Source organism: Vanellus vanellus (genome assembly GCF_965231255.1).
Source record: "Vanellus vanellus genome assembly, chromosome: 9".
In the NCBI taxonomy this organism is placed as follows: domain Eukaryota; kingdom Metazoa; phylum Chordata; class Aves; order Charadriiformes; family Charadriidae; genus Vanellus; species Vanellus vanellus.
The window spans coordinates 5473045-5489868 of NC_138914.1; the positions used below are offsets into that span (position 1 = coordinate 5473045).

The window sequence follows — 16824 nt, forward strand, 5'->3', positions numbered from 1 at the left end:
TTGCTGTTGGCCACTGTCTGTTTGGGACCAGTATTGGCATGGCTTCTGGCTGGTGGTACTTTAAGATGCACATCAATTTTTTTTTCTTACAGTATCTCCAGATGGCAGGGAAACTTTCTTAGGTCTCAGTCTGGCAAGGACCATCAGTAGGAGTTTTAATAGTCCAGGCTGTGACTCACTCCATTGTATTCAACAGCATTATTTACATGGGTGTAAAGTTAATACCCTAATCTCTGCAGGATCAATGTCTTGGAGGGATTGGTTTTCTTTGCAGCAAGGAAGATAAAAAGTATTGCAACTCAGATAAGATATCAAAGTGGTTTACACCTGTCTTCTCAAAATCTAGTTTGAAAACAAAAAAGAGATGGGTAAAATAATCCACTCAGGAAAAACTTCTTTAGATACATTTCAATTTAAAGAGATAACTGTAAGTCTTACTGGAATACTGTACTGTTTCTGTGTATATCTCCTTGCTTAAACATACCTAAATAAGAATAGCAGAATGAACAAGTAATTGAGGAAACTTAATGTCAAAATAATCTTCCTCCTACTGCTGTGTGTTCTTGTTGCGTAAGTTTACTTTAAACGTAGAAGTTTTCTGTGTAGGTAGCTTTCAAATCACATGAAAACTGGGATTGATTAATACAGTGCTCTCCCTCAAGCATGTGACAACCTGCTAAGTACTTTCACTCACAGATTCCTGGAAAAATGAGGGCTTCCTCCAGGAGTGTTCTGTAGGCTATTTCAGATATTTCAAATAAGAGAAGTGATGGGGGTACAGACGTAACAGTTTCACTGAAAAGTAAGGAGCAACAGCACAGCAATATTGTCAGCATGTTACCTCTTCTGCATGTTCTTGAGAAGACAGAATTTCCCCAATGTAGGTGTTTTATTCCTCGTACCTGTGCATATCTGTGACATTTGCTGACCTTACTGGACGCTTTCTTTGCGCATGGAAAAGAGCACAGATATCTTAGCAGATCCTAACTCTGTTCTTCTGTACCAAGCCTTTCATAAGGGCAAAACAAATGATCCTTTTCCTTTTTTATCTTTTCCAGTTGCCTGTGTCTGGCAATTTGATTGACCTTTATGGCAACCAAAGCATGCCTCCTCCAGGACTAAACATCAGCAACTCATGTCCAGCTAATCTTCCTAATATAAAAAGGGAGCTCACAGGTAAATATGTCTATAATACCACCTTGGAGCAATAGTATAATTGTTTTGAATTCAGGTGATATTGGACATAATTTCTGTTATTACAAAGAGCATATGGATTACTTCTTGCTTTGCAGACCACTTTTTTTGGCAGACGTTAGCCTGCAACGCAGTTGTGTTTGTGTGTGGGCATGTGTGTGTTCACTGTGACAAATTAAGATAAAGTCCCCAGTTGTTATAGTGAAATCTGCACAATGAAAACATTGTGTCACAGGAAGCTTCTGTGCACCTCTTGCAGAGCTGTTTTCTAGTTTGGGCTTATCGTTTGCTCTGTCAACACTGAACTTTAAGTTCGCATCTGGAGTCTCTGCAGGGTTCATGTTGAGGAACGCTACATGTTGAGGCTTTACTCCAGTAGAGGAGGGCAGAAACGGACGAATAGGCTGTTGTAATGTGAAGGCGGGGCACCTAGATCATATAAAATGTGTAATTAGGCACTTGAGAGAGAATATGCATCTCTTCAATTAAGGTGAAAATGAAGTATCCCGTAAATTTCTTGTCATGTCTGTTCTTCCAGCAGTGCTCTGAATAAGCTGTGGGAGGCAGGGGGAGGGAAGGGGGGGGGGGACATTAAAAGCCTCTCTCTTTCAAGCACATATGTAGAGAAGCTAAATAGTTTGAAGGAAGAAATCAAAGTTTCTTATTCTCAAGCACGTTTCATTTTTGCTGTCTGCTTCACTTGAAAGGATATAACCACATGTAGGGTACAGTATGCAAGGCAAGCTTGACCGCAGGGGGAACAAGTGTAGATCCGTTCTAGAAGCAATGACAAAATCATCTTAATAGCCAGAAATGGCTGTTCTTAAGCCCAACAGAGAGTCATATGGTATGCAGTATGGTAGGGACATAGTTTCTTTCTTGTCTGTCATCTTTCTGGGTTTCTGTTGTGAAAACTCACAGGCTGACTCAGTTGCAAAGCAGGTTCTGGGCAGGAATTAGTTTAAGTAGAGCAGTTTTAATAGCTCAGGAGTCAGCTTCTCAGGAGGAAATGCCACGTCTCTGAGCTGGCAGATATTTGCATTTATATGACTGCACAAAATTTAAGTTCAGCACCAAATGAAGACACAGAAACTGCACAATGGTTTGTGGGTGCTAGGAAAAAAAAAAAAAAAAAGCTTGTACAGCGATGGAACTATGTTAAGAGGAGGGTGGGAGGGGATGAGGACTGCTCAAAGTCCTGCATTACGGGCAGTTTCATTGCCCCAGGTAAAGAAAGTTAAAGGTGGCTGGAAGCTGCAAATTAAACATCCAACTTGTCAGATGTCCAGGCTGCTGGATTCACTGCAGACTGTTGTGTAAGGTTTTAGGCAAAGAAGGCAGAAAAAAGGGGGAAATTAGTGAGTGAAGTGATCTTATGTGGAAGTCCTCAGTACATCAGAATAGATCTGAACTAGGTTAAAGGTCTGTATGCTACATTCACCTGTAGGCAGAAACAATTTAGCTGAGTGCTTTTTCTGTTCAAAACATATGCTAGTAGATTGCAGTTAATTTAGGAGAGGTCTAGGAATTAAACTTGTATTTAACAGCAGTCACTTTGACATTGATCGGGCCAAGGCTTTGTGCAGAAAGCACTTTTGCTGGTGCGTTCTGACAGCCCGCGATTTTAAAATCGGCATGTTACTGCAGGTAGGAGTCTTTTGGTTCTCCATTTCCTGATTTTGTTGTTGGAACTAGATTGGAGAGAGCTTGCAATACTTAAATCTAGCATTTGTCAGAAACCTTTCTCCATCCTACTGTATAAATACAAAAATTATGAAGAACCAGGAAAAGTCAAATCTATTACCCAAGCATCTGATGGTGATGATGGTTGTGAGTTCTCAGCTGTAGTTCTGAAGCATCTAACGGAAATCCTGCTTACCCGGGAGAGCAGTTTTCATAGGTTTTGGCCTTACAAACCTCATGCCTGTTTTGTAAGGCGATGTCGGATTAAGCCCAAATTTCATCGAGACATGCAATGTTACAGAATCACAGAATCACAGAATTATCAGAGTTGGAAGGGACCTCTAGAGATCATCTAGCCCCACTCCCCTGCCAAAGCAGGATTGCCCGGAGCACATCCCTCAGGACTGCATCCAGGCGGGTCTTGAAAATCTCCAGAGGAGGGGACTCCACCCCCTCCCTGGGCAGCCTGTGCCAGTGCTCTGTCACCCGAACCGTAAAGAAGTGTTTCTGTGTATTTGAATGGAACTTCCTGTGTTCGTTCAAGCTTTTTTGGGGGATGCTTTGGGAGCCTAGCATAGAAACTGTCTTGTTACACTGCATGCAATACTGGCGTAGCTCTGTATTCTGAGTAGTCAAGTAGTCAGCTTCCAGTACTCCAAGGGATACCCTTGTCACCTGTTATTTTGAATTGGGTGGGACATCATAATTCATATTCCATAAAAATAAAAGAATACAGGAAAGAAACTTGTTGGAATGAGTGAGAGGGGTTTGTTTCCATAATGGTCTGTGTGATAACAGATCACATGTTCGCTTGTCCTCACTGACTCACTGCGAAATTAAATAATGCGTGCTGGTTTTGAGATTTAAATGCAACAGGTCAAGGATTAATGACCTCCTTTTTAAAAACTAAAAGGGATAGAGCAAACAAAAAAATAATTAAAATTGCTTGAGAAATGTAAGATCAAACGAGAACTGAAAATAACAAATTTAGTAATGTTTTTGCCAGAACTATTACATGCTGAAGTCTGTTAATAAGTGAGCGGAGCCAGGGTAAGAACAGTTCTGAGTTGAGGCGACAACTAACTTGATGTGCAGCATGGTTGTCATTATTTTTCTTTTAGCTTTTCCTGAAGCAAGGACCATCATTTTCTAACAATATTGCTTAGAAAGGTGTCGAATTTTTCATCTTTTTTTTTTTTTTTTTTCATATAATGAGAACAGTTAGCGTAGCTGGAAAATACAGTATTTTTAATAGGCGGCTTAAGTTATACCTTGAATGTTGTGGTGATGTGCGTGCACGTGCCACGAGAGGACGTAGCCTTAATGACCGCTGGCTGCTTCACATCCTGTGCGGGTAGCAATGCACGAAGCATGCGGTTCCTCCGGTTCAGCGTCTGTGTGCGGTGCGTAAGCGCGCCGCCTGCATGTAAACGTAGGAGAAGGTATGTTGGATTTCAGCAGTTTGTTGTCCTCAAATACCTTACTGAATCAGGGCCTCCGTGGGAAACGTTCTCGTCACGGAAGTCAGTATGGGAAACGTGGGAAGAGATGCTCCGCAGGTGCCGGGGTGAAGTTCAACACCAGCGTTGTGTTTTGGCAATCACAGCTTACCGTACGGGCCCTTCGCGCTCGCTGGAACGGGTGTAATAATTGGTTTGACAAATATCGGTCCGGCTTCCTGCGCAAATGTTTCACAGACTGAAGTGTAGTGTTTGAATTACTTTAATTCTAATTACTTCATTCACATGCACAGCATGTATTTTTCCTACAGAGTCAGAGGCAAGAGCGTTGGCTAAGGAGAGGCAAAAGAAAGACAATCACAACTTGAGTAAGTTTTGGTTCTTCGCATTTTGCACCAATTCTAATATTGATTTTAGACGTTTAGTGTCTGAAAGCTGGTGGTTTAAATCTGAATGAAACGCTGCATGTAGTATATAGGACCAGTTCGTTATGTTATGCCCGTAGATCAAATATCTCGAATTCTTGTGAAATACGTGCTTAAATCTGCTATTGAATTTTAAACTCTTATTTTTATTTTTTTCAATAAGCCAAGTGAACAGGTGGTTGTTATGAATGGAATTACTGGAAACAGCATTTGATCCAGTTGCTTTTAACAAATCCACCTTGCACAATTTTGCCTTTTTTTTTTTAAATTAATCTAAAATCTTAGATATGTGGTCAATTTGTGATTTTTAAACATCAGTGCATATCCTCAGTGTGGCAATTTTATAAATACAATTTTTGAAGGGATCACATGTTTCCATGTTGGGAAAAAAAAAACATTTTAAAATAATGCACATCTTAAGACTTGTAAAAGGACAACTTAAGGATCCTTTACTTTGTATTACTAGAAAAAAGGAACTGTTTCATGCCTTGAGCTATTCAGAACCCTTTTCCATAGCATGAAAACCTAATTCAGGAAAACTGGTATTTCAGTTTGACTTTTGGATCCTCAAAATGTTACCTCTGGAAAAGCGCTTTAAAAAAAGAGACTGTACGGTTTGTCCCTTTTGCTGCTTTGGGATTCCCTTGAGCATCTGAATTTTTTGTCTCTGAATTTGTCTGTGATGCTTTTCCCAAGGAAAACATTGGCTTCTCAGTTGAGTCCTATGCTAACGCAGCCATCCTGGTTTTTAGAGTGTCGGTTTAGCTCTGCCACTTCAGCAGCCTGACCTTTTCACAGTATAGACAGAACTTCTGTCTTAGCGTGTCCATGTGTAGGAGAGCAAAATAAATGACTCTGTCACTGCATTTTAAGCTTCAGGCAAACATTTCAGAGGCCCTTAAAGAAATCTTTGATGAAGCACTTTATATGCTGTAATTAAGTGTGAATATTGCTTGTAACATTTCTGCTGTTTTTCCTCAAGTTGAACGAAGAAGAAGATTTAATATTAATGATCGTATAAAAGAACTAGGCACTTTGATACCCAAGTCAAATGACCCGTAAGTATAATGTGCCCAAGGAGACTGTGGGAGGGAGGTGGTAAAAGGAAAAAATAGCTTAAGGGAGAAAAAGAATTTACCAAACAAAAAACCAGTCCTGAGTTGTCTTGTATGATCTTGGCACTCCATGACTGTAGAAATGCATGAAGGTTCCATTATGTTTTTTGAAGACAGTTTGGGGGTTGATTTTTTCCCCTTTGGAACTTGCTTAAGTTTATGTTAATTTTGATGGCTTTTGTCACAAAACAGTCACCGTACCGTTGTGCAGCAGCTCAGCATCCAGCAGGACCCCGTGCTTTGGCAGGGCTGGGGCTGATGCTAGGAATGACTGCCTTACCAGAGGCAGAGATGTCAGGATGTGAAACTTTCGTCTCGTCTCGCTGTTTATCTTGCTAAATCCTTTTAATTTAATAGATGTCATAGCTCAGCAAGACAGAACCAATCCCTCTTTCTGTGAAAACGGAGGACAGTTCCTCTGGGAAACCATCATATTCCCTTCCCTCCAAGAAAAAAGAAAAATAAAGAGCCTATCTGTGTATCTGTTCACTGATAATTTGCCAGTGCTTGGTGGTAGTTTCCCAGTAGTTCTTTTAGGTAATTTTACTGTTACTAACTTGTCTTAACTTTACCCAACACTGATTCAATAACAAGGAACACCCCCTTGCTCTGCAGCTTGAAAGTCTCCCTTAAATCTGAATCAGTGCCCTGTGATGCTTTTGGGGAGAGTTTCCATTATTTTAAGGCAGTTGCTCATGGAGCAACTCATAGCTACTCTTCAGAGAGGCTGGGGCTGGCTGCAGTCTGCTTCCTACTAGCTGCACTCTGGCCCCCTCTAGTGCACATCAAATGCCTTCTATATTCATAAGCTTGGAATAAATATTAGCCAGGTGTTACGTATATATGAGGGGTAATCATAGCTGCCGGCGTGAAGGTGATGACTATAAAATAAAGCTTCCCTCAGAGCCTTAACTCTTCCTTTTTTATTGATTTCAAAGGGATATGCGCTGGAATAAGGGAACTATTCTAAAAGCGTCAGTCGACTACATCCGTAAGCTGCAAAGAGAACAGCAACGCACAAAGGAGCTGGAGAACAGACAGAAGAAGTTGGAACATGCCAACAGGCACCTGCTGCTCAGAATACAGGTTTGCTGATAAATAAGCTGCAAATGCTCTTGATGTCACAGTGTCTGACTGCAAATAATGGTAGCTGAAGCTTGTTTGTAGGAATGTGGGTTACAAGGAACCTCCATTTTAATTAACGGTGACCAATGCAGAGATTTTTCCAGAAAAAAAAAAACAGGATACGTTAGTTTAAAAAAAAAAAATATCCCATCGCTCTACTAAAGCACTTATGGCTGGTCTGTTTGTGTTCTACCATGGCCATCGTAAGTTGCAAACCATACTATATAAAAGTTTTATATGGTAATATTTTTTTCTGGGTGCCAGATCTAAGAAGTTGGGACGTCATATGTCATCTGTTTGTTGATAGTGATGAAATTCAGTTCAGCTGTTTGGGAGTATGTTCACTTTAGCTGTCCTGTTTGGGGAGTTTTTTTTTGACCTGTAGCTTTAGTGCTTCTTTTCTTTTCTTCTGAAGCAGTTTTGGATGAATGGCAATAAATGAATTTTTTTTTATGTTGCTTGTGGGTTTTCTAAATTTTGTGGGGCCCTATCTGTCAGAGAAGCTCTGCAGATTGCAGTCTTCTACATCTGATCTCTTATTGCTTCTCTCCATCAGCCTCTCCCTGATGCTCTGCAGGAATCTGTCATCTGCTTTCCAGTGGAGGGTAGACACTGCTCACAGGACAAAATGTGCGGGGAGGGCAGTATTGGTGACAGACACTGCAGCACTGTATCTTGAGTTCCCCATAGATATCGTGGGGACTGGCAGCTGTATTTAATGTTGAGGCTGCCCTGCCTTGTCTGAGGGCAGTTGCAGAGAAGCACACCTAATGTGAGGGTTCCAAGAGTATTTGTGGCAAGACTGCCAAGAGCTATGGATGTTGAGCTGCTTTTTTTGCCCGAGGAGCTGTGGTTGGTTGTCTTCCATGTTCCTTGAAGTCTGTAGGACTGTAAATCAGTTCTCAACACTGAAAAGCAGTAGGTGGCATGAATGTGTTTTATCCGTGGGTTATTGCCTTGTTAGATTCACCCAGGCTCCCAGTAGCCTGTATTACACAGAGATTTAGGGGTGAGAACTCCATTTCTCTAATGAATTCCTTTGCCTTCACCTCAAGCTGGATAGGAAACCTCACCCTTGCAGCCTACACAGCTTTTGTCATCAACTCTTCTCCAGGTGGGGCAAAGATAGCTGGATATCCACCCCTCCCCATAAAGGGGTAATTAAAGAAGTATATCTAGAATTGGGTGTAAGACCACGTAACACGGAGACGGTGATGTCCCGGGTATTCTCACGTTGCTGCTCACCTGCAGTGTGAACAGCTGAACTCTGCGTGCAGGCTGCAGCGTGCCGGGCTGGCTGCCCTCTCGGGAGACCCCCGACCCGCAGCACGGCTAATCCACAAAGCAGATAATCAAGCTAGAAATACCTGAGAGTCAAGTGTGGCAGTAAACAGCTTTAAAATAGAACAGACTAGGATGAGCTTCAGCGCAGTTTTTGTACTTTGTTGAGCAATCTGTTTGCTAGAGTGAGACGGCAGAGAAGCACAATCAGTCTGCAGAGCAACATCAAGCAGCGGTATTTCAAAGCTAAGTCAGATTGCTTTTTAAGCATCTTTTATCTTCCTTTGCATTATCCATCTGCTCTGGCTACTTCTTCAATCAAATAACATAAAAAACAGACCCTTGAATAATGAGCAATACATCTGGCAGCAAATAACCTAGAGTCTGTATTTTCCCTTTTTGTGTTGATTCTGATTAAGCACCAAATAAGAAACTCCTGATTTTCACACGTTAGCTGATGGGAGATGTGCTCCCTTCTTCCACCTTCTCCGTTGATCCTGCATTGTGCCATTAGAAGCTTGTTGTCTTAGCCTGAAAATAGAAAAAAGGCTATTAATCAACTTCAGTCACAGGAATATCCAGAAACAGTACAATCACAATAGTGATTGTGATTGCCTAATATAATGCATAAGTAGAAGCAAAACATCCCTCTTAAATGCCCTTTTCCAAATGCAGCAGTAAGTGAATTCTTCTATTATCTGTCTTCAGTCAAGTGCATCTGTATGATTAAATGTGAAGGTGGGATTTAAACTTTTCATGGAGACTTGAAGAATCCTGGCTTTCTGAAGTCTAAAACCTTCTTATGCCTTGCCTGTGATTTTTCAGTGCAGAAATAGCGTTGCTCAGTTTTGGCTGACCTCTGTACTTCGAGCTTTACCAGACGTATAGAATGAGAAAAGTCCCTTCCAGTGTCTTGGCAGGAAATGATGAGCATCATATAGACAAGCTATGCCTTCACATATGATTTTTTAAAAAGTACTAAGTGTACACTTCTACTAGTTAATTTTTTTTTTTTTTTCCATAGAATCATAGAACAGTTTAGGCTGGAAGGGATCTTCAAGATCATAGAGTTCCACCCCCCTGCCCTGGGCAGGGACACCTCCCCCCAGCCCAGGTTGCTCCCAGCCCCGTCCAACCTGGCCTTGAACACCTCCAGGGATGGGGCAGCCACAGCTTCTCGGGGCAACCTGCGCCAGGGGCTCACCACCCTCACGGTGAAAAATTTCTTCCTAATATCTAATCTAAATCTCCCCTCTTCCAATTTAAAGACATTACCTCTTGTCCTGTCACTACATGCCCTTATAAAAAGTCCAAATTTCCAAATTTTAAATGCTTTCCTCACCTGACCTGATGCCAAACTTGCCTACCGTGGCACTGGTTTGAGAAGGAGCCCGAGGGGGAACGGGTCTTTTCTGCAGGGTGCTGGGTTTGGGCTCTGGTGTGGGTTCTGAGGAGAAGCGTGAAGGACCTGTGTGGCGTGGTGTTCACCCACCTCTTCAAGAGACTAATGTTCAGGTGAAAATCTGCAGGGCAGAAGTGTCCAAGGTGCAAGCACTTGTCGCTGTTGGAAAGGGGGGAAACGGTTTGTGTCCAACAGAAGGAAACTGTACGTCACAGTACACATGAGCATGACAGATTTTTGCTTTTGGATTTTTTTTTCTTAATTTGTTCCTTATCCTCCTTTACAGGAACTTGAGATGCAAGCTCGGGCGCACGGACTGTCCCTTGTTCCGTCTACAGGCCTTTGCTCCCCTGATATGGTCAACAGGGTCATCAAACAGGAGCCTGTGCTGGACAACTGCAACCAAGACATCATGCCGCACCACACAGACCTGTCTTGCACTACCACCCTCGATCTCACTGACGGTACCATCACCTTCAGCGACAACCTCGGAAATGTGACTGAACCAACTGGCACTTACAGCGTTCCTCCAAAAATGGGATCCAAACTGGAAGATATCTTGATGGACGATACCCTCTCCCCTGTCGGAGTAACTGACCCACTGCTTTCCTCTGTGTCTCCTGGAGCATCGAAGACGAGTAGCAGGCGGAGCAGCGTGAGCATGGAGGACACCGATCATGCTTGTTAGCATATCCTTGGCACACCTTTCATAAACTGCTTTGTTTCTTGATCAGTAGATTAAATAATTTACCTTTTGTAGAATTTTTTTGATTTTTTTTTTTTTTTTCCCTTGTGCTTCTTCAGTAGCCCAGTGTGTGTGCGCGTGTGTGTATATATTATATATATAGGATTTTTTTTTAGAATTTTTGTGAAGAAACTTGTATATTCTATTTTAAAACTACCAATGCCTCCAAAATATTGTACAGCATATGTACAGTATCTGTGAACTGGATTCGCCAAGAACTTTGAACTGGTCAAATCTACTCAAAGCAATAGAATTACAAATGAAGAGTCTGTTTCTACTGGGGGGGAGGGGGGAATCACAGAATTGTAAATGCAACCTATTTACTTGGAAACAAAATGTAAAGTTAAAGAATGTAAAGAAACAACAGGAAAAAAAAAAAAGTCCAATTTGTAATTGTATTAATTGAATAGTGCTGCCTTAAAGATACAGTGTCCCTCAAACCTCGGTCTTTGCAAGACAAGTGTTTGGGGAAAACCACCCACTCAGAATACAAACAACGGAGAAAAAGTGTTAAGACATCCTGATTGTGTTGATTGCGATATAAAATGCCGTTGCTGAAAATTGCAGGGAGACGCGAGTCTCTTTCTCAGAGTGCCCGTTTAATTTTACTCTGAGCTGATTTGGGTTTTCCTTTTGATCATGGTTCGAGTTTTTCTCTGAGATTTTTCTTTTGTTTTGTAACACGCGTTGATGGCTTGCCAACAGTAAACCAAGCAGGAGCACTGTAAGTTGGTATACACTCTTTGGACAAAAATAAATCGATACATTTTATCAGCTGGGCACATTATGTTGTACATATCTAATTGGCTTTATTTTTTTTAAAATTGCATTGTACAGTATATTTTGATTTGCATGGATTCCTTAGTTATCATCAACTTTTTGTTTTAAATATATTTGTATTTCATTTGTAAGATTTTTGCCTCTTAATATTGCAACAATTTTTTGACATTTTTAAAACTCATTGGAAGTTTTCTGCGTTCTTTGTAAACACTTGAAAGGAAGCTTTTATGCAGGGTTCTGTGTTTTAAGAGAGATTTTGAGAATATTTTGTATATTACAGTCTCACTTTGAAAATGTTTTTAAACACATTTAAGGTAGAGGACAAATTTAGATTAGGTAATAAAACAACTCTGTAGAGAAACTGAACTTACATATTTATTTTTAGTGATACCGAGAAAGGTAGTAATATGCTTGGAAACATAACTATGTAGTTAATATACCCGTTATAGTAATTTGTGTTTTATTTCAGCAGTGGGGCTGACTTAAGGAAAAAAAAAAAAAAAAAAAAGTAAATTACTGTATCTGCAAATAACTGTTACTTGATAACAATGTTATTAATTTTTAACATGCAACGATGTTGTAAAAGTAGTTGGGTGCATTATCTACTCAAGTGTAGTCCTATGCAATAACGGTAGTTATACTTGTATTATATCGAGCCTAGGTGTTTTACAGAGGTGACCTGTGGTGTTACGGGCTAGACGGATGGAATGGATTTCTCAATAGCAGCCTACAGCTGACTCGCAAGCGGCAGGCAGGCGTAGCTCGTTCAGAATGAAGTGCCTTAAACTCTAGTTGTAGTCTTCCTCGACTAGCACTGACTGAAGTGTGGCGTAGGAGAGAGCTTTCGGGTGACGTTTTATAGGAGGATGAAGTGTAGCATGGTGCCTACGTATAGAAAACAAGAGCTTCCCGTTCTCCTTTGTGCTGCACTGGAAATTACATAGGATAAGTGAAGCGGTTAGTGACTCGAGTGCCAGTTTGGCAGGCTTTATAAGGAAACCTTGGTCGCTGCAGTTAAGTGTTCAGAAATCAAATGTGAATTGGGTGGCGATGGGACAGCTGAGGACAATGTCAGAAGTTCCCGTAGCCTGCGGCGTGGCTCGCTGAGCTTTCCCCCAAACTTTTCCCCACGGAAGGGTTCTCGAAGTGCCCCCTGCCTGGTGCCGCTCCTCCCGGCGCTGCTGGCGGGGGGCGTGGGGCTCGGCGGGGACACAGCTTGCTGTTACGGTACTCCGGGGTCTGTGTTCCTGTCACTCTTTCCGTGGCTGTTGCTGGCTGCGTCCCGCCGTCTCTGTTTCCGCTTGAGCAGCGAGCTGTGTGTTAACATTGATGCAACCACCGGGTTGTGACTTTTTTTTTTTTTTTCCCCCCCCCCTTAATTTTTTCTTGAAGGAGGAGCTGGAGTTAGATTTTAATGATGCCTCTCCTTCCCCTTCCCCCTCCACCCCAGACGGCTTTTGGGAATGTGTCTTTCCTACGGTAGTGATGCTCTGGCCCAGGGCAGGACTGGGGAGCCTGCGGGATGCGCTGCAGCCGTCGTGGTCCTCGGGCAGGGATATGCCCTGCAGGGCTGCTGTGCCGTAGTTAGCCCTGACTCCAGTAGGTGGGTACGGCCTTCTGGTGCTGCCGTTTGGTAACGGTGACAGGGAAAGAAAATCGGGGCTGTAAAATGCTTGTAGCTGTAACGCAGGGTTGCGTTGCTCTTCCCCAGTAAAATGGGACAGCTCTGCCGCATTGTACAAAATCAGGGCGCGCACGCTTGAGTGTAGTAACTGAAAACCACTGAATATATTGAATAAATATTTGGTTTGGTGCACATGCTGGTCATTCAGAAATTGACGTCTAGACTGTGGTATATAAGTATTTTTCAAACTTATGTGAAACACTGGTACTCGCTGACAGCCACGACTCCTGGTTTTGGCTGCATGCTGTGTGGGGATGAGTTAGTTCTATCAAGAGCTGGATTTCTTGATAAAAGGCCCCAGCAGCTGTGTCGTGTGTTCCCCCGTATGTTGTGTTGCGGTGGGGTCACATACGACTTGGCTGTGCCCTGCTCACTCTTCACCCCGTGTTTCCTTAGGCTACAGCCCTCCTCTGAGTTTGCCCACCCTTTGAGCAGAAGCACGTTGACGCTGCAATGGGGACACCTCTAGGAGACACGGACCTCCAGGTGGATGCGAACTGGAGATGTCTTTGCCTGTTTGCGCATCATGGAACGTGTGGCCGTGACGTTTTACAGGGGATCGATGGCAGAGGACAGAGACAGCAATTAGAGACAGGATTTGGTGTGAACTAGGTGGAGTGAGAGGGACAGAAGTTGTTGCCCAGTCTGATGACGGTGTCTTGTGTGACACTGGGCCGGCGGTGGCTTCCCTGGGCAGGTGGACGGGATACCTACCAGTTCTCACTTTGCCAAAACCATGCAACAAGCAGGAACATGCAGAGTACCATGAAGTTCTTCCTTACTGCTTTTGGCCTATAAAGCAATATTTAACTCTTGCAACCTGTAAACGCAAAAAGAAGGTACCTGAGGAAAGCACAAAGCACAAAATAATGCACTTACATTTATGTTGTTTGACATAAAATGCACTGGGGGGGAAGCTGATGTTGATAATAGTATAAATACCTATATTTCTTGAAAAAGTGACATTAATTACTGCCTCTTGCTATGATGCTTGGTACTGTAATGTTGATATTCATCTGCTGTTGACTGCAGCAATAATTTGTGTATGGTCCATAGCACTGTAAATTATGGATCAATATTAATGTATCCAATGAAATAATTTGAACTGTTGTTCTTGATAGATGGATTAAAGCATTTGGTTTTTCACATACGTCTGTGTAAGCCACTCGTTTCCGTGTAAGTGAACCTTGTTTTTCTGTGCAGTGGAAGTCCCAGCAGTGCTCCTGTGTTTGTGACTTGGCGGTGGATGTGTCCACGTTCCTGACCTGGTGTCGCTCAGCAACCCTGCTTGCACCAGAGCTGTCCGGTTGTGTTTGTATTGCGGTAGCATCAGGGGGATGGAGCTACGGATTGGGCCCCGCTTGGGCTTTGCAAATACCCGCCAAAGATGGTAGACCCAAAGCTGATGGTCCAGCGTGAGGAACAAAAGTGGACATGGAAAAGCGTCACTGCCTCTCTCTCCTCCCGTGGGCTCTTGACCTTTCACCTCCCTCCCTTCTCAAAGGGTGTCTGCCAAAACCAGCCCCGGCTGCGTTGCCCATCACCTCCCATGGGTGCCCTGTGTCAGGCGTGGGCTCAGTGAGACCTTGGGTACGTGCCCCTCTTAGCCCTGCTGTTGCTCCTGCACGGTCACGTACCCCCAGCAGTCCTACACAGGGGCACCTCACCACCCTCTCCAGTTGACCTGTGCACGGAGAGATCCCGGTCCTGGCTCTGCTCATCCCTGGGTCGCTCCTGAACCCTCCACTCTCCCAATGTGCCAACACCTGCTCTGGGGTTGTGCTGGGACCTGCAGCCGGTGCGGGGTAGGAACCAGCTGGGGTCTTGTTTTGTCTTCCCATCTTCGTTATTTTTCCCTGTCTCTCTGTTGCTTTCATCCCTTCTGGTGGTGTTCCGTGACGGGCTGTCGCTTAATGTGCTCACAGCGTGGAGTCCTCGCCGTCTCTGTGGTCGTTGCTGCAGCAGCAGTGGTGGTCAACGCGCATCATCTCATGGGTTTTAAGCCCTGAATACAAACAACAGGTTTTGAATTTGGCCTGTGTTGAAAATCTGATACCTATGAGGAGTAGAAAATACTTAATTCTGTTGCAATTAAAAATTACCTAAAAACCAACCAACCAAAAAATGCTGGGCGAAGCTACTTGGCTCCACTAGGACTACAGTAGAAAAGCCCGTCTCCCTCTTTGTAGAAGATAGTGGAGTTGAAGGTTGCGGGTGTTTCCAGCAGGCTTTGTAATGCTATTTCTTTAGAAATCCACAGTATTAGAACGCGGCGTTGTAGTACTGAAACAGGAAATCTGTTTATCAGCAGCTTAGGATAGAATTTCTCATTCAAGTTTTGAGTTTTTAGATGTGTTTCGGCTTTCCTGTCGGTGGTCTGTTGTGTTCGCGCTCTGTTTCGGGAGTGCCTTTCTTGCTGTCGGTGGGAGCAGCTCCAGGTTTCGGCTGAATTGCAGAACGCGGGAAGAGCGGGGAGAAAACCCAGGGTGGCTGTAAAGCGTTTGCTGAGTGTGTGTCACCAAAGAGGTGGTTGCGGGTCTGCTCAGAAGCCTTTTAGTTCCTTTGGGCAAGCCTGAAAAATCCTTTGTGGGGTCAGAAAGTGGATGTTAAAAATAAGGCCGCCAACGCCTGGTGGGGTCTGGGTTGCTGGCGAGCCCCGTGGCCACGCTGCGGGACGCCGTGGGACGGCAGGACCCTGCCACCAGGTCACCGCGTCCTGCTTTCCTCCCGAGGAGACACAGTGGGGGGCTCGGCAGCTCCCGGTGCCGGGAAGGAGACGGTGATTGTGCCGACTCCGCGGGCTCAGCGGCGGCTGTTCCTTTTGCTGTCGTGTGCGGGGCAGTCCCGACACTGAGTGGTGGCCATGCTCTGTGTGTCCATCTCCTTTGAAATGCACTGGCTTAAAATTGCAGGGGAACGGCTTGAAAGAGGGTCCCTGACTTCTTAAAATCAGTAATGCTGATGGGGCTTCTGGCTCGCGGGTTAAGTGCAGGTGCACTGAGCATCGCTTTTTCATTTTAAGGGTGGTGAGGCACTGGCACAGGTTGCCCAGAGAGGTTGTTGAGGCCCCATCCCTGGAGGTGCTCAAGGCCAGGCTGGACGTGGCCTTGGGCAACCTGGTCTGGGGGGAGGTGTCCCTGCCCAGGGCAGGGGGGTTGGAACTCCATGATCTTCAAGGTCCTTTCCAACCTAAACCATTCTATGATTCCATGATCGCCGTTGTCTTTGCTGGTGATCCAACGTGCACCCTGACTTGAAACTGCTCCATTTTTCACTCAGGTTTTGAGAGCAACTCTCTTACCGGGGGGGTGTCATGTCTCCGCCAAGGCCTGAAGCTGCAGTTTGTCCCTTTTTATGGCTTTCTCGCCTGGATTGCAAAGGAGCGAGAAGGCTTCTCCAACTCCAGCAACAATGAACGTGGACGGCTGCTCTCGTTTGCAGTTTGCAGAGACGGCAGCTCCCAGCCCCTGTGCCGCCACGCTTTTACCCCATCCCTGCGCTTCCCAGGCCCGGGGTTGCCGGGGCTGCCCCACCGTTGTGCTCTACAGCCGCAGAGGGAAGCGATGGCTCCTGCGACAGACCTCTCCGTTAAATGCTGTCTAAGAGCCGCGCGAGGCAAGGAGGAGGCTGCCGCGGTCAGCGGGGCGCGCGAAGCATCTCCATATTGACGGCTCATTGAATGCGTTTATAAAAATGATGTCCGCGGCTGCGTATGGTGGGTACTGTCTCAGAGGAGCTGTGGGAGACATCCGTAATGCCCTGATGGGTTTGCTGCGGGCAGGGGAGCGGCGGTGGGTGTCTGGGGCGGCTGTAGGACACCGGCGGAGGTGTTGGGAGCGGGGCGCAGCCTTTCGGGATCACCTCACCGTAGCCATCGGTGGGGCAGATGCCATTATTTGGGAAGGAGGGCTCCGGAGCGAGACACAGTGT

The 16824-nt window shown here is 44.6% G+C and overlaps 1 protein-coding gene across 4 annotated transcripts in view; it reads left to right on the plus strand.

Annotated features, from left to right (window-relative positions):
• Window positions 1-14044, plus strand: part of MITF (melanocyte inducing transcription factor) — a 111202-nt gene extending 97158 nt beyond the window's left edge. For 2 of the 4 annotated variants that reach the window (XM_082487519.1, XM_082487521.1), the window contains 5 exons: window positions 1059-1176; window positions 4631-4705; window positions 5745-5820; window positions 6816-6963; window positions 9972-14044. In XM_082487519.1, coding sequence (XP_082343645.1) covers window positions 1059-1176; window positions 4631-4705; window positions 5745-5820; window positions 6816-6963; window positions 9972-10373 — 819 coding nt within the window. In that variant the 3' untranslated portion in view covers window positions 10374-14044. The remainder of the gene's footprint in view (window positions 1-1058; window positions 1177-4630; window positions 4706-5744; window positions 5821-6815; window positions 6964-9971) is intronic. The other 2 variants (XM_082487520.1, XM_082487522.1) reach the window with 1 other exon arrangement.
• The last annotated feature ends 2780 nt before the right edge of the window (window positions 14045-16824 follow it).